This window comes from Aspergillus puulaauensis, chromosome 8 (assembly GCF_016861865.1).
Source record: "Aspergillus puulaauensis MK2 DNA, chromosome 8, nearly complete sequence".
NCBI lineage: Eukaryota > Fungi > Ascomycota > Eurotiomycetes > Eurotiales > Aspergillaceae > Aspergillus > Aspergillus puulaauensis.
Window position 1 is genome coordinate 1132173 of NC_054864.1, and position 15027 is coordinate 1147199.

The 15027-nt window shown below is 51.4% G+C and overlaps 6 protein-coding genes across 6 annotated transcripts; 3 read left to right on the forward strand and 3 right to left on the reverse strand.

Moving 5' to 3' along the window:
* Positions 1–34: 34 nt before the first annotated feature.
* APUU_80436S (Zn(II)2Cys6 transcription factor) lies at positions 35–2591 on the forward strand (the record flags this gene model as incomplete). Its single annotated transcript, XM_041696716.1, has 10 exons — positions 35–99; positions 150–178; positions 244–425; positions 477–1283; positions 1389–1476; positions 1560–1765; positions 1817–1895; positions 1946–2037; positions 2134–2192; positions 2270–2591. 10 exons carry the CDS (start codon positions 35–37, stop codon positions 2589–2591), a joined length of 1929 nt encoding a protein of 642 aa, XP_041562319.1.
* Positions 2592–2707: 116 nt separating this feature from the next.
* On the reverse strand, positions 2708–4101 carry APUU_80437A (epoxide hydrolase family protein; the record flags this gene model as incomplete). Its single annotated transcript, XM_041696717.1, has 3 exons — positions 2708–2869; positions 2944–3804; positions 3865–4101. 3 exons carry the CDS (start codon positions 4099–4101, stop codon positions 2708–2710), a joined length of 1260 nt encoding a protein of 419 aa, XP_041562320.1.
* A 427-nt stretch (positions 4102–4528) lies between these two features.
* On the reverse strand, positions 4529–6292 carry APUU_80438A (flavin-containing monooxygenase; the record flags this gene model as incomplete). Its single annotated transcript, XM_041696718.1, has 3 exons — positions 4529–5518; positions 5578–5978; positions 6040–6292. The coding sequence occupies 3 exons, from the start codon at positions 6290–6292 to the stop codon at positions 4529–4531; spliced, it is 1644 nt and encodes a 547-aa protein (XP_041562321.1).
* A 688-nt stretch (positions 6293–6980) lies between these two features.
* APUU_80439S (uncharacterized protein) lies at positions 6981–8647 on the forward strand (the record flags this gene model as incomplete). Its single annotated transcript, XM_041696719.1, has 3 exons — positions 6981–7131; positions 7188–7913; positions 7968–8647. The coding sequence occupies 3 exons, from the start codon at positions 6981–6983 to the stop codon at positions 8645–8647; spliced, it is 1557 nt and encodes a 518-aa protein (XP_041562322.1).
* A 3835-nt stretch (positions 8648–12482) lies between these two features.
* On the forward strand, positions 12483–13041 carry APUU_80440S (uncharacterized protein; the record flags this gene model as incomplete). The annotated part of the gene is made up of 3 exons (XM_041696720.1): positions 12483–12739; positions 12827–12891; positions 12971–13041. 3 exons carry the CDS (start codon positions 12483–12485, stop codon positions 13039–13041), a joined length of 393 nt encoding a protein of 130 aa, XP_041562323.1.
* A 381-nt stretch (positions 13042–13422) lies between these two features.
* APUU_80441A (serine protease) lies at positions 13423–14190 on the reverse strand (the record flags this gene model as incomplete). Its single annotated transcript, XM_041696721.1, has 1 exon — positions 13423–14190. One exon carries the CDS (start codon positions 14188–14190, stop codon positions 13423–13425), a length of 768 nt encoding a protein of 255 aa, XP_041562324.1.
* Between the last annotated feature and the right edge of the window lie 837 nt (positions 14191–15027).

Here is a 15027-nt window from a genome sequence, read left to right on the forward strand (position 1 = left end):
ATCCTATTCCAAGCCAACCCGAGTAAAGCGTGACATGTCGCTGGGAGCCAGTGGCGATCCGGAAGCAGAGAACACCAGGAGACGGACTAGGACTGGCTGGTTGGTTTGTCCCCTTCATACTCAGACGCTTGTTGACGAAATGCATGTAGTCTCCCGTGTCGTGGTCGTCGTCGAAAGTGTAAGTCCAGGCCTGTTCGTTGGGGACTTGATCTCTCGAATCTAATCTCAGAACTCACTGAGCAGGCGATGGGGCCCGTCCTGCATGCCGCAATTGTGAAGTAAAGGGCACCGCTTGCCAATGGGGGCTCAAGATTGCCTTTCATCCTTCGCGCACCTACAGCTTGTCTGCACGCGATTCAGTATCGTTGGCGGCGATTGAGCAGCAGTGGAGTCGCGCCCGTACAGAAAACCCTCGGTTTGGGACGGTATGTGTGCCGACACTGGGTTCGACGGTGCCTGACTGACGACCAGTGCAGATCATAAATGAAACGCAGGAAGTTATCTGTGGATACAGTATCCTTGATGACCTGGACACCTCCTTTGTAGACTCACCAGACCCACCCAATTATGAGGATACGGAAGAATACCTGCAGATGGCGGCTTCCCCGAGTGCGACAACCGCCGCAGTTCGCCCACCAAGTTCTTCTGGGGCGTGCAGTTCGCCCGCAACATCAGGCGGTGTTGTCACGTCCGAGTACGAGGACCATCCTCGCCAGGCGTTGCCTACTGATTTTAGTATCGGAGACTTGCTGCTGCGACCCAGGGGAGCGGTCTCCGAGCAGCCGCGGCGATCGAGCTTCGTCAGTTGGGCCGTTGCACCGGCATGCGAGCCAGACTACACAGTCCCCTTCATAGGGCCCGTTGATGAGGCCCCGGTCGGTGCACCGCTGCTCGCGTCGCCCGCTGAAACCTTGCAACCACCGGAACCCCCACTTCCTGTATCAAATGCGGAAATGGCTCGCCTGGTTTCATTGTACATCCAGGAAACGGGGACTTGGTGTGAAACGACAGATTCGGATATGCACTTTACCATGCGTAGTATCCATGAGATGATGAGATCCCCGGCGTTTATCGCTGCGGTAATGGCCCTGGCCTCGCGCCAACTCGACCACGTGGGGCATCGACCGCAACCCATCACCCTTGAATTATACCAGTACACTATTCAGTTACTTCTCCAACAAGGCCCGGCAAAGCAGGATGCTTCCGCTCTGGCTACTTGCACTCTACTCTGTGTGTATGAAATGATGGCGTCAGGAGTGTATGAATGGCGACGCCATCTCAAGGTCAGTATGTGTTGTTCATTACGCTCCTGATAAATACTTCATCTTCATGTGTTGGGTTGCGCTGCGATGTGAACCACGTACTGACGGCTAGATTTGTCGTGTCAGGGATGTGCCGCTCATCTTCAAGCCCAAAAGTGGAACGGATCTAGTAAAGGCATCGTAAAATCATGCTTTTGGGCGTTTGCTCGTATCGGTAGGCACTTCCCTGGTGTCGGGCTATCCATCCATACAAGCGTGCAGAGACTAACCGTAGACCCTAATTCACTCGGACGGCAGATGTCTGGGCGGCTTTAATTAGCAGGAAGACGACTCTAATTCCAACCAATTTCTGGTTGGATGATATGTCGATTGCATCGGTGGCTGCAAAGAGGGACATTGATGATTATTGTAACCTCGCCAATCTGATATTTGCCGAAATAGTCAATTTCCTAGCTACGCGTGGCCCAGATGAAAGTGGTCATGACAACACATACACAGCGTCGGTGTCTGCACTCTGGCAGAAGCTCCAGGACTGGTGAGTCTTTCGGCCACAGGAGGTCAGTCCCCTCCTGAGAAATCCTCCGGCATCGTCAAAAGTGTTTCCCGTGGTTCTCTATTCTCGCTCGTCTTCAAGTAAGCCTGCCCTTCTATCCACGGTGCGCCAGCTAACAGTTTGTCATTAGTTTGCGGTAATACTTTCTACCATGCCGGCTCTATATTATTGCTGCAGACGGGGGAAGTTCCACTGCACGCCGATAATATATCCAGTGAACTTGTATGTCATGGCTCATAGATGGGCTGTAGCACTTTCTTCACAAGGCCACTTGGCCACCAGAGCTTGCCGATTCCACTAACCATCTTGCTCATCTAGAACAACCTCGTCTGGCACGCACGGGAGATCGGTGGTATCTCCATCTCGAACCCTTCTCAGTGAGTATTCGCCACCGCCTTCCTCTGCTGATTCGTTATTCAGAACCTCCTCGTGTGCTAAAAGTACGGCGTCCTAGTGCAAACTGGGTCAATCAAGTCCAACCGCTTTACATCGCGGGCACAGTTTTTGCTCCCGGCGGCGAAGCACCAAGTTCATGGACATATGATTCGATAAATCTTTTGGATGCGCAAACACAGCTAGACCTGTCACTACGGCGCGGGAGCGCGATAAATCCGGCTACGGGTGATGATATGTCCCTAGCAACATGGGAAGAGGAGGAAAAGTACGCTGCTGAGAAGGTCCTCCTATTGAAGCAGTTGGCTCGCATAGAACGAGAAACCGGCTGGAAAACGTCGGATCGCGCGGCCAGTTTAAGGACACTATGGGGAATGGGGTAGGTAGGCATCTATGCACAAGATCTTGACTTGCAACAGCGCATGGTCTGCTTCTCGAAACCGGTTCTTGTTCACCCCCTAAGTAATAACCAGTCATGACCGGGCATGGAAAACGGAGTCTATCTGGAGAGAATGGCCTTTAGCACAGCTGGCTGGGAGAAGAAGCTGCGCAAGTCTTGGACAAAGAGATCTGGTCGCTCCAGCGACGAAAAGTGCCCTCCTCGCTCGTATTCCTTCCAATACTGGATATTGGCCACCTGCGCCGCCCAGTCTCGAGGACACTAGAATTTGTTTCAGCATATTAGTGTTTCTGGCCTGTTTGAATAGAGGGGGTCAACAAGAAGCGGTTACTAACGTGCAGCTGCTCTTTGGCATACATGGTCACCCCAGTGGGTGCAGAAACGTACACCTCAAATGTCTTGTCTGCCTCGCGCATGCCACGGCCAAAGGCTTCGCGGTAAAATCTCAGACCCGGCGTTGCGCCCTGGATCCAGTGCATCATTACCAGAGTGATAACGTCCGAGTCGCTAAACGCCTCGTACACATCAGCCCAGTCATGTAACTTCTCCACAAACCAGGCCAGGAGGCCAATGGGCGAATCGCCTAGTGCAAAGCCAAGCGTCTGAGGTCGGGTCTTTTGTTGCTCCAGGTAGCCGCTCTGGTCACTCTCGAAGTTGCTGCGGACACGGAGAGCCTCGGCCTCAAAGCGCGAGTACGTCACGCCCGACAGGCACCAGCGAAGATAGGCGAGTGGGGAGGAGGAGAGTGTCGGCGGGCGAACGGGGAACATGTTCAAGTGCTGGGCGCGGACGGTCTGCGGGTACTGGATCGCGAGAGAGCGGGTGATGAAGGAGCCAAAGTCGCCGCCCTGCGTGACAAAGGTCGGATAGCCCAGAACATCAGCCATGAGGATTTTGTAAGCGCGCGCAACGGTGCTAGGACCGAGGCCGGACTTTGAGGGTGCTGGAGAGAAGCCGAAGCCGGGGATCGAGGGTGCGACGAAGTGGAAGGCAGGGTCTGCGGTGCTGTCTGGTTCGGTGAGCGGGCGCACTACACGGACAGCTTCGACGAATGAACCGGGCCAGCCGTGCGAGAAGAGCAGGGGGATCGCGTTTGGTGAAGAGGAGCGCGTGTGCGTAAAGTGCAGGACAAGGGGCCCAAATCCCGGGACGTCAATCTTGACCAGGAAGTGGCTGAACGCTGCGTTGAGGCGACTCTGCCATTTGAGCTGTGTCAGTAATATAATAAGTATAATATACTTCTGATGTCTACTCACCTCCTCCTCTTCCCAGTTGTATTCGTCACGCCAGAATTCAGCAAGCTGCTTGACCCTCGCCACCTTTGCGCCCTGGGCCCAATCCTCCTCGCCAAAGTCCGACTGCTCCTCGGGATACCGCGCGAGGGCCAGCTTTTGTTTCGTCACGCCGAGCAATTCCCTATCAACGTGTAGTCTGTAAGGAACGGGCTTGTTGAACTTGAGGTCCTGGATGGGAATGGGTGATTTGAGGCCCATCTTGCGTGTATTCCCGGTGAAAAGCGAGGAATGGTCCAGAGTCCGTGAGATGCCAGGCATGCGGGAGAAATATAAAAGGTACTCTATTTCAATGCCTCAAGCTGTTATGTGAATGTCCGAAGCAGCAACTGCAACCGCAAGCGCTGCCCCCGGACTGTGGGGCATGCGTAGCCTCTGTATTCCATACAAATAGTATGTTAGCAACAAGGTTCTGAACAGATATAAAATTCAGTATATAGATTAGAAATACTGTAAATAAATATATATTCGAGGTTGAATCTCTAAAGCTAAGTATCTCTCTGAGTAATATAAATTATAGTTGTGTTTTTGGTTTTTTATAGTAAGGATATTCAGAGTGGGATTTATATAGGGACAGTTTAAAATTGCAATTGCCGTTCCCGCTGTAATAGGTACGGTAGATAACCATCTATAGCCCTCCATCCCCAACTCGAAACCCGAGCCACAATCCTCTATCCCATAGAAACGCTGCGGCACAGCTCGCCAACAACCCCATTGACAAGGCCACCCCAAAAACCACCTTCCGGAGATCACTTCCCGAGGGCTCACTTCTCTTGATCTGGAAATCGCCCCAGCGAGGGAAGATTGTACGCAGCCAGTACTTATACATCGGGTCCGGGTAGATAAAGGTATTCTTCCTGGTAACAGGATCCATCCACCAGCTTTGGCAGCCACTATCAAAAACCAAGTCCTTTAGCTTCCTATGCACCCATTCCAGGTCTCGCTGCTGTGCGCTTGGCTTCACCATGATGCTATCGGCATTACCATTCCTGCCTAGGACGGGGCGCAGCAGACGGCAGGTGTAGTTGATCTGGCACTCGGAGTGAAAAATGACTGAATGCTGGCCCGTGCCGGCATTGGGGCCGTAGAGGATGAAGAAGTTGGGGAAGTCGGTGACAACAGTTCCTCTATATGCTTCGGCTCCCCCGCTGGCGTCCCACGCTTGGTGCAGGTCCTTGCCGCCAATGCCCTTGACGTTAATCGGATACAGCCAGCGCTGAGTGAGGAAGCCCGTGGCGAAGATAATCGCGTCGGCCGGGTATTGGGCTCCGGTGTTTGTCACGATGTAGTCTTCTCCGATCTTCACAACGTTGTCCCTGGTGAGGAGCATCTGCGGCGAATGCAGACAGGCAAGATATGTTGCTGTGTTGACGCGACGCTTGCACCCGGGCTCGTAGTTTGGCTTGAGGATCTCACGGTACTGCGGTGGAGCGTCGTTCTCAATGTAGGCGTGGGTGGTGTCTCGGATCTTCTGGCGCATGGCTGCCCCCTTCGAGGTCATGTAGAAGGAGTAGAAGACACTCTCTAGCTGCCATGCCAGGCATATGCGGTAGATGCGAGCGGCGAAGGGGACGTATTTCATGACCGCCTTGAAGGGCTCTGAATATTTGGGGTTTCCCTGAGTGGTGCGCGTTAGCAATATCCACAGTACACAGTATCTGATCAAGGTGTCTATACCCTCTTTGTCCACCAGTGCGCGCTGCGGACGAACTGCTTGACGCTCCCCTTGGGCCCGACACGCTTCACCATCTCCGGCACAAACTGCGTAGCTGACGCACCGTTTCCAAGAACAACAATGTTCTTGGAATAGGGCGTCAGACTGTCGTCCCAACGGGCGCTATGGAACATCTTCCCCTGGAAAGTCTCTGCGCCCTCAATCTTGGGGATAAATGGCCGGTCCAGAGTTCCGATTGCGCTGACAACCACTGGGGCCTCGCGCTTTAGAATCTCTCCGCTGAGTGTATCCTGGAACGTACAGATCCACACCGATCGCGAGGAGTCCCAGGTCAAGTCCAAGCACATTTTGTTGAAGTGGCAATGCGGGATGATGTCGTATTTCTCAGCGACAGACATGAAGTCTAGAGCGCATGTCAGGATGTCCTTTCAGACACAGGCACGAAAATAAGCGGATGGACTTACATTGGTGCAATTCATCACGGCCAGGATAGGTGGTTGTCCAGTCGGGCTTGATGGCGAAGCTGTACGAGTAAAAATGGCTGGGGATATCGCAGGCACATGCAGGGTACCGGTTATGCCACCAAGTCCCTCCAACGTTGTCTGATTTTTCGTAGATGGTGAACCTGTCGTGGCCAAGGAAACGCTTCAGTTGGACGGCCATTCCAAGGCCTGAAACACCACCGCCGAGGATGATGACTTCTTTGGATCGGTCCATGGTGCAGCTGTCCGTTCCTGCGTTGCTTGAATTAGGCATCTGAAGCAATGTTTGATTGAGGGGGAGCATTCTCTATTTAAACCGCGGAGTCTCCCCAATTTCGATAGTTGATATGTCGAATACGGGGTTACCGCGTCTACAGTTACCCTCCGAGGCCTCCTAGGGCTCGCATCAACCGCCTCATCTACCCACAGACAACATACGGAAGGGTGCACTGCGTGGCTGACCAAGCTTTCGGCAACAGAACCAGAAGCTGCAACCGCAAGCGCCAGGTACCATTATATTCCTGCCATTAGGGTTATTTCTGGTGCATTTGTTATGGGAGCACCCTCTTAACACCGACTTGTCCGGTTGAATCCAGCGCAGTCGATTATAGTACAAGTTGAACCGCAACCGCCTGGTCCTGCCGATCCAAGGCCTCCTTCTGGGCCCTCTGAAGTACGTGGTGGAGGATGATCCAAGATGGCCGCAGGTAACCCCTATTCTTCGCCTGAATATCTCGACCCCAGCTCTTCCCCGCGTGGCTCGCCGTATAATAAAGGGATTCCCCATGGGACCGCTTATTACCTGGAGCAAAGCAGACTATCACCCATCCGCCTCTGATATTCGGTACCTCCCCTTGCCCCAAATGCAGACTTTCCTTGGTAGAGGAAAAAGGCTCCAGGCCGGAGTCACCATATGTTGTCTCATGGCATTTGTCTTGTTCGGCTACGAACAAGGTGTCTTTGGCGGTATTCTCGAGAATCAGGACTGGCTCGATCAGTTCAACCACCCCTCCGACACCGAGACCGGCATCATCGTGAGCTGCTACAACCTAGGCTGTTTGGGAGGGTGCATATGTAGGCCCTACCTGCTGCCCTTGATGTTTTCGCCGCGCCGTTCCTGACAACCACAGTGAATTACTTTACGGGTGAGAAGCTGGGCCGTCGCCGGACGATGTGGCTAGCCATGGTGTTTGTCATTGTCGGGACGACACTGCAAACCTCCGCATTCAGAGTGGCTCATCTTGTCGTTGGCCGTGTTGTTACTGGCTTTGGAACTGGGATGAAGACTTCTACCGTGCCAATGTGCGTTAGATATGCCCGCCATCGATTTATCCTGCGCCTGCCTCCCACTGACCTAGCCACCGAATATAGGTATCAATCGGAGATTTGCGACCGCCAATCTCGCGGGCGTCTCGTCTCTGCTGAGGTTCTCTTTGTCGGCGTCGGCATCACAACCGCCTACTGGTTCGACTTCGGCATGTCGTTCGTCGGTGGTCCGATTGCGTGGCGGCTGCCTGTCGCGGTCCAAATGCTGTTTGCCCTCGTTGTTGTCGTCCTTGTCTTTGGTCTGCCGGAGTCGCCACGCTGGCTATACAAGCATGGCCGATCAGAAGAAGCCCTTGAGGTTCTTTGCAGGGTTTACGATAAAGAGCCAACCGATGAATATATCCTTGCCGAAAAGAACGCCATCAGGGCGGCCATTCAACTGGAATACTCGGAAGAGGAGGCGTCCCGGGGCTTCCTCAGCATCTTCCGCAATGACCAAGTCAAGACTGGATATCGTGTTGTGCTGGCGTGGTGTATCCATTTCATGAACCAGGCGGGGGGTATCAACCTGGTGGTATATTACGCTCCATGTACGTGACCAGCACTTCTTCCAGAACCCCTGGTCTAACTAATCCCTTATGTAGCTGTTCTAATTCAGAATGTCGGCATTTCGAAGCAACTTGCACAGATTCTCGGAGGGTGCATCAACATGATGCTAATGTTCGGATCAATCGTGCCCTCGCTCGCCCTCGACCGTATGGGTCGACGCCGCACCATGATGGCCGGCTGCGCATGCCTTAGCCTCTGCATGCTCCTGATATCCATTCTGCTCTCGCGCTCCAGCACCGCACAGGGCCACGCGTGCTCCTCCGCCGCAGTGGCGTTCTTCTTCCTGTACACCCTCATCTTCGGCATGAGCGCCCACTGTGTGCCCTGGGTCTACGTTCCCGAGATCCTCCCTCTTGCAGCACGCACGCGCGGCACGGCCCTCGCTGTGAGCTCGAACTGGCTGTGGAACTTCACCGTCGTTATGATAACCCCCGTGATCACGAACCGGCTGTCGTGGAAGGCCTATCTCATCTTCTTTGCAACCAACGCGGTCTTTGTTCCCGCCTTATTCTTCTTCTATCCTGAGACTGGCAATCTGCGCTTGGAAGAGGTCGACCAGATCTTCGAGCGTAGCGGGAATCCTGTCGCGGTCGCGCGGGACATCGCAAAGGAAGTCAAGCTGTTCGGGCATGTTCCCGCTTTGGGTGGCGCTGCCACTCCTGGAAAGAAGGAAGAAGAAGAGGTTGCTGAGCAAGAACAGCAGGAGGTCATCTAGGAATCTGATCTGATATACTGGGGCTGGGGTCGTAGCTGGCCCGATAGCCCAGTCTTTAGCCTGAGGCCTTGGTTCGGATCTGTCCATAGCCGTTATTTTTCATTTTTTTATTATTTGTACATTTGAAGTGCATTCACTTCTTGTATGTGGGCTGCATCAACCCTCATCGGCACAAAAACCACGCATGGGACTGAGGTAGCTTTTTGTATGTCATAGACAACCAGAGTATTAACTACTAGAAGCGGTTTGGATGAACGTGTTAGCCTTGAGGGGCCAGCAAGTCGTAAGAATCGCAACCGCCATTGATCACGCAGTAATTGCCTGCTACCTCTACCTGCCTACGCCCAAATGCGGTGCGCCATCCTAAGAGCATCTAGTGTATTGTCGACGGAATACCCAACACCCTCGGTCCTGGTCGTTGAGCTGTCTTGCGGGGAAGTACAACAAGACTAGGACGTCAATAGCGTCTGGCTGGGCTATTGTCAGAGAGTCGGTTTGTGAAGGATGTATTGACTGAGAGAGCTACGTTGATACTAAGGATCCTAGCTCTTTTTCTGGTCAATTCGCCTTTCTAAATTAGTCTTACACGCGGAGCTGCGCATGACTCTCCCTTCCAGGGAAGCAAAGGGGGCCATGGCACATCAGCGGCCAGTATTTCCGTGCTTTACTAGCCGGCCATTGCTTCTAATTCCCCAATATAGAATGCAGAGATGGCCGGAAGTAGGTTTGGCAACCTGAAACTGGCCAACACGGAATAGGCGGCGCCTGCGGTTGCGACTGCCTGGTTGAGACTATCAGATGCACCATAATACACATATCGACACACAGTGACGGTGACCGACCCAGCTTTTTGGCTCAGAACCACTGTAGCTTCCCCAAGACAGGCCTGCTAACAGCGTGCGGGACTATAAGGATAACAAGCCGCCCAAGATTACCTCCCGGTACTTTGGATGTTGAGATATTTTTATACGTGTCTTGGAGGGGCAATCCATTGCTAGCTTTGATCTAGATTCCGGGTACCCAAATACCCAGGCAACCACTAGGTACAAACAAGTGAGGACGCCGCCAGGATGGTTGGTTCTTCGAAGAGTTAAAGCAGCTTTTAAACGTGGGAGCTATTTAAGAAGAATATATAGACACGTCCATACACAAACACTCCTTAAAATACCGTGCTTAATCATCTGGCGCCCGGACCCACCTGGCGCCCGATTTCTATACACAACAACACTACTAAAAACGAAGCTTTTGAACCCAATACATTCTATATTTCTTAAAGATCTTTTAGTGTGGCAAATTTGACGCGCTGAAAACCCTATATACACTTTTTAATCGTCACGAAACCGGTGGGGGAGGCGAATCTGGCGCCCTCGACGATTTATCGTTGTAGAGGACTCTTCAACAACCTCAGCTTCCTGGACAACGATATCGTGCTTATTTTGAGGCGTTGAAGGTGTAGATTGCTTCTTTTTACCCTTTCTAGCAGTTCTGATATCATTTTGAAGCTGACTATCCACTTCCTTAGCTATCCGCGCCTCCTCCTTTGCAGCCTCTTTTTGACGTTTCTTCTCCTCAGCTTGCTGCACGCGGAGTTGCTTATTAGACGCCTGAATCCTCTTTCTTTCCTCAATAATTAGTCGCTTCTCCTCCTTTTCTTGCTGGCGGCGAAGTTTAGCCTCTTCTCTTGAAGTTTTAGCATCCTTAATTGCCTGGTCCTTCTCCTTCTGGAGATCCCGTGCTTGCTGGATCTTCTTTGGAGAATAGAACACTGCATTACCACTTTCTGCATCCTGAAGTTGGAATATAAGCGGTTTACCACGCTGGCGTTTCCTTTTCTCATTCACCAACGCTTCCTCAAGGCCCTGGCAGCGGAGTTTCAGTATAATATTCTCTGTAGAGAGGTGGTACATCGTAGAGCTTAGTTTCTTGGTGTTTTGGTCATAAACATCAGAAACAACTTGTTTTAAAAGTCTTTCTATCCTCCGCCAGTCCTCTGCTTGCAGTACTGACTTTGACGATTCACTAGATGATGGTCTTTCCTCTGGTAGCTTGGTAAACCTTGCTAGAACCTTCTCCGGATTCCATGGCCATAATCCAACAGATCTCCATGAACTCTCAATACTTTTTGCTGTCAAAGCCGTTTCCCAGCTCTCCCAAAAGAGAGGAAAGAAGTCTCGCTTGCTAATTGCACTGATGCCTTGAGAATTATGCAAAAATCGTTCTAATCGATCCCCATACGCCTTGGAGAGAGGAGCAAAGATCCCAACATCTAATGGCTGCAGGGAATGCGTGGAATGAGGCGGAAAGGTAATAGTAAGGATCTTATTACTATCACAGAAGTCTAAAAACTTCATTGTGACATGAGATCCATGGCCATCAAGGATTAGAAGCCGCCAACGCCTTCTAGCTTTCTCCTTGGTCTCGCGATCAAATACATCTCGAAGCCAGGCGTATCCTAGATCATTGTTGGTCCATCCAGATGGCGAGGGTGCAAAAAAACACTGGTGTGAGTTCTCTTCAAAGCCCTGCAGCCAGCTATCTTGAAGCTTTCCAGATACCGTTTGATATATAAGACCAGGAGAAAGAGAGGTCTTATCTGCACAGATACAGGCAATTGTTGTGATCCACTCTCTATTACCATCCTGAACCCGCTGTCGAATACCCTCACGCTCGTAGGTGCGCCTAGAAAAGACTCTCTTGCCTTTAGGAAGAATTCCTATAAGAAACCCTTTTTCGTCCATATTGTAAATATCCTCTTGCTGAATGTCATATTCCCGTATTTTCCGCTCAAGCGCATCAAAGTATAAAGAGTAATATAATGCAGAATCAGCCCGCTTGCGTGAGGCATCCATGGCAGTTGTATAGCGGTTGACAAGCTCGTCCTCATGTCGCTTTACAAAGCGCGAAACCCAGTTCTTTCCAGGCGGTTTTCCAGCAATTTCCTCCGCAAAATTAGCAATCATCTGGTGGGATGGAAATAGGCCGGATCTCGTCAATCTATTAATATAATTTAAAAGGTCTTTTGTCTGTTGGTTGTTGAGAAATCGTTGGTTGGCATACTGCTCTTCTTTCGAGCGTTGAACCCCGCGATGATGCCTAGAAAGCGTTGATCGGCTTAAACCATACTTATTTGCAACTTTAGTATAGTTAATCGATTCGCTAGGATCCAGAGAATCCAAATATGCCAGCGCCGCATCCATTGAAGTCATATTGAATGAGTTATGAGGTGCTGAAATCTACAGGAAAATGTCGGTGTATAAGAGAAATCGGGCGCCAGGTGGGTCCGGGCGCCAGATGATTAAGCACGGTAGGCCTCGGCTTGTCTTCTGCAGTCTGTCTGTCAAACCCCGACTCCCACACAAGACAACGTTTACTGAAAGACAGCATACTGCTAGTTTACTGTTATATCACTCTGTAGACATGCGTTAAAATTATCCTTGAAAGTGATCATGGCCGAGAATTATGTGGATCCAAGAAGCAGCTCGAGCTCCCGTCTATTGGGTATATTTCCTATGCGGTTGGGGGCCGTCTCCATGATCAGCCGGGGACCACATTATGGCTTATGCAGTTAACAAGCACGCCCCACGCCGCTTCGAAACCGTCTCAGTGCGGATCTCCAGCCGCGTTTCTATTAGAAGTAGAGAGCTCGTGGCTTACGGCCCACGGCCCACGGGGTGGGCAGCTGCGCTGTTGACATTTGGGAGATTGCGTTGCCAACGGCCCCTGGCAGGGTATGTAGGTATAAATCAGAAAGAGCAGCTCCCTGACACCAACGCATATCAAACTTTAATACGAACCAATTTATTGCAATTCTACCAATTACCTCATCTCCGTCACAATGGTATCCGTGAATGCCTTGTTATTCTCCCTCCTCGCAGCCTCTACGGCTGTGCAGGCTGCAGTCCAATGTTTTACCTCGCAGGGCTACACCGCGGCGCAGGCGGAGACATGTCTGGAAGATTTACGCGGAGAGGGAGAGAACGACTTCCTAATAGATAACAAAGGCGAGTCGTTCGATTCTGTCTCTCTTTGCCAAAAGCCGGGTGTCTACGTCGACGCGAGACCCCAGAAGGCTGCGGAGATAAGTTCCTCTTAGTATGTCGCTGTTTACTGTTCTTTCTTTACCCTGTTACGTACTAGATAAACAGCCAGTTAATGACTGACTTCCTTCTGTCTGTCTAGCCGAGATGTGGCCGATACCTTGGAAGAGATTATCAAAGAGTGCAAAGACGGCGATAATGCTGCCGGTGAGTTACTTGGCTGTTTGTGTCGCGTGGATGTCCAGAGACATGTAAGGCTAAGGCATTTACTGTCCATACACTTCAGGTTATTCTTATGTCCATGGAAATGGAGACCTAACGATTGCGCTGAACAATGTTACGGAGCCTGCTTCGTGAAGGATGCAGCGTACATAGTGCATACCTTGTTGGCCTGGCTGATCGTTGGGCCCTGCAGTCTGCTGTTTTATGACGGATTTGATGGAAGATTAGGTTGTACATCAGTGCAACTAGTTCCGAGACGAATACAAACGGCAAATACATCATGGTTGCTGAATATCTCCCAAATAGTCGCATGTAGACGACAACCGATGTTTCGGGTCCGAAGCCATAGCCCTGTCAGTTGGACACTGAACGACCTGTGTAAACTATTGATATGATCCACTGTGTTGCAGGAAGTAGGCCCTGCTTCAAGAATGAGACTTTACGTATTTGGTATATTTGATACAAATGCAGCTCTGAAGTAGTTACATATGCAAGGATAGTATCGCTATAACTCATCTAGATACCAGTAACATCGGCAATAAAGTCCCGAACCTTCGAGATGCTCGTAAAAACAGCCGGATACCCTTTCGCACGACACCCTTTACCCCAGGAGACAATCCCAAGCATCTGGCCGTCACTAACAAGCGCACCCCCACTGTCTCCCTGGCAGATGGGGCTTTCCTCCTCGAAATCACCCGCGCAAAACATCCGCTCGCCAACCTCTTGACCAGTCCCGAGCTCGTCATATTTCTGTACACATCCCCCCCGGTCGGCAACAGGCAGCTCGACAACCTGGAGCGTAGTAGAGAACGGCCCAGTAGGTGTCTTACTACCCCAGCCCGTAACCTGGCATGGTCTTCCCTCCCTCGGGAACCCATCGTCGGCAAACGCAAGAGAGTCAATAGGAGCAACAGTATCACTGAACTCAAGCGGCTGCGCCAATTCAAAGACCGAGACGTCACTGTCTGCATCGGCAAGACCCATTTTGAACTCCGGATGAGCCTGGTAGTCGGATACGTTGACCAGTTGGCCGCCGGACTCGCGGGTCGCGGTGCCGGCTCGAATCCGCAGTTTTGTGAGCGGCTCGGTTACATTTGGGAGCAGGGTACAGTGGCCGGCGGAGACGATGTATTTGTTGCTGAGGATGGTGCCGCCGCAGTAGAATTTGCCCGAGAGTTCGATTCCGACTTGGTAGGGGTAGGATTCGATTTGGGCGTCGTTGCCGTCTGCGATTTGGGTGGCGGCGAGGACGGAGGAGGAGAGGAGGAAGGGGGAGAACTTCATTTTGACTTTATTTGATAGATGTGGTCTGGAGAGACTGGTACCTTTAAACCTTATAAAGCTGAGGTATGCTTCTCCGCTATAAATCCGACGTCCTGATGGAGCTCCTCAATAAAATGTGGAGTTAGGGCTAAGATGCAACGAACAAGACTTGCTGCTCCACGATGGGTCCACCAATCTGCGCATTCTCCTTCCAGATCGAGGACTCGTATACTCAAAGCTCTCATCTCCGTAGATCGTGGGTTCGGGTCCGACGGACATGATCGAGTGCCACAACGGCCGATCTGGAGACGCGTACCGCCGCCCACGATTTCTATCTCCACAACCTACCAATGACTCTAGTCGCTGTCCAGGCACAGCCGCCGGTCGTGACGCAGAATAAACTGGTGACCTCGTCCCTCGAGGGACAGCATGCGCAACAACAATACTTGCAATTTGCAAGTACAATGCAATCCTCTCTACAGCCTTCCGACTATTGAAGGCCATCCACTTACTACTTCTTACACCCTTGGTTATCAATGTGAGGCTTACACGTGGGAACCTTGACCGAAGAACTAGTGTCCAGCGCTCGATCTGCTACACCTTGCGTTATATTGAACTTTAAGAAGGGAGGATTCTGATAATATTGATTTCCGGTTCAGGGAGCGCCTGGAAGGTATGGGAATTTCCGTGTCGGCCGTAGTTAGGAGACAACATAGTCAACCCTATTTATTCCGCGGTCCTGGATTATCTTATTGAAATACAGTTATCCTAGCACTGTAGCTCTCACATTTCATGACACATTTGGGGGATTGTATACTTGTCTTTGAACCTAACCCAAATCAGTTAGGTAGCTTCCTG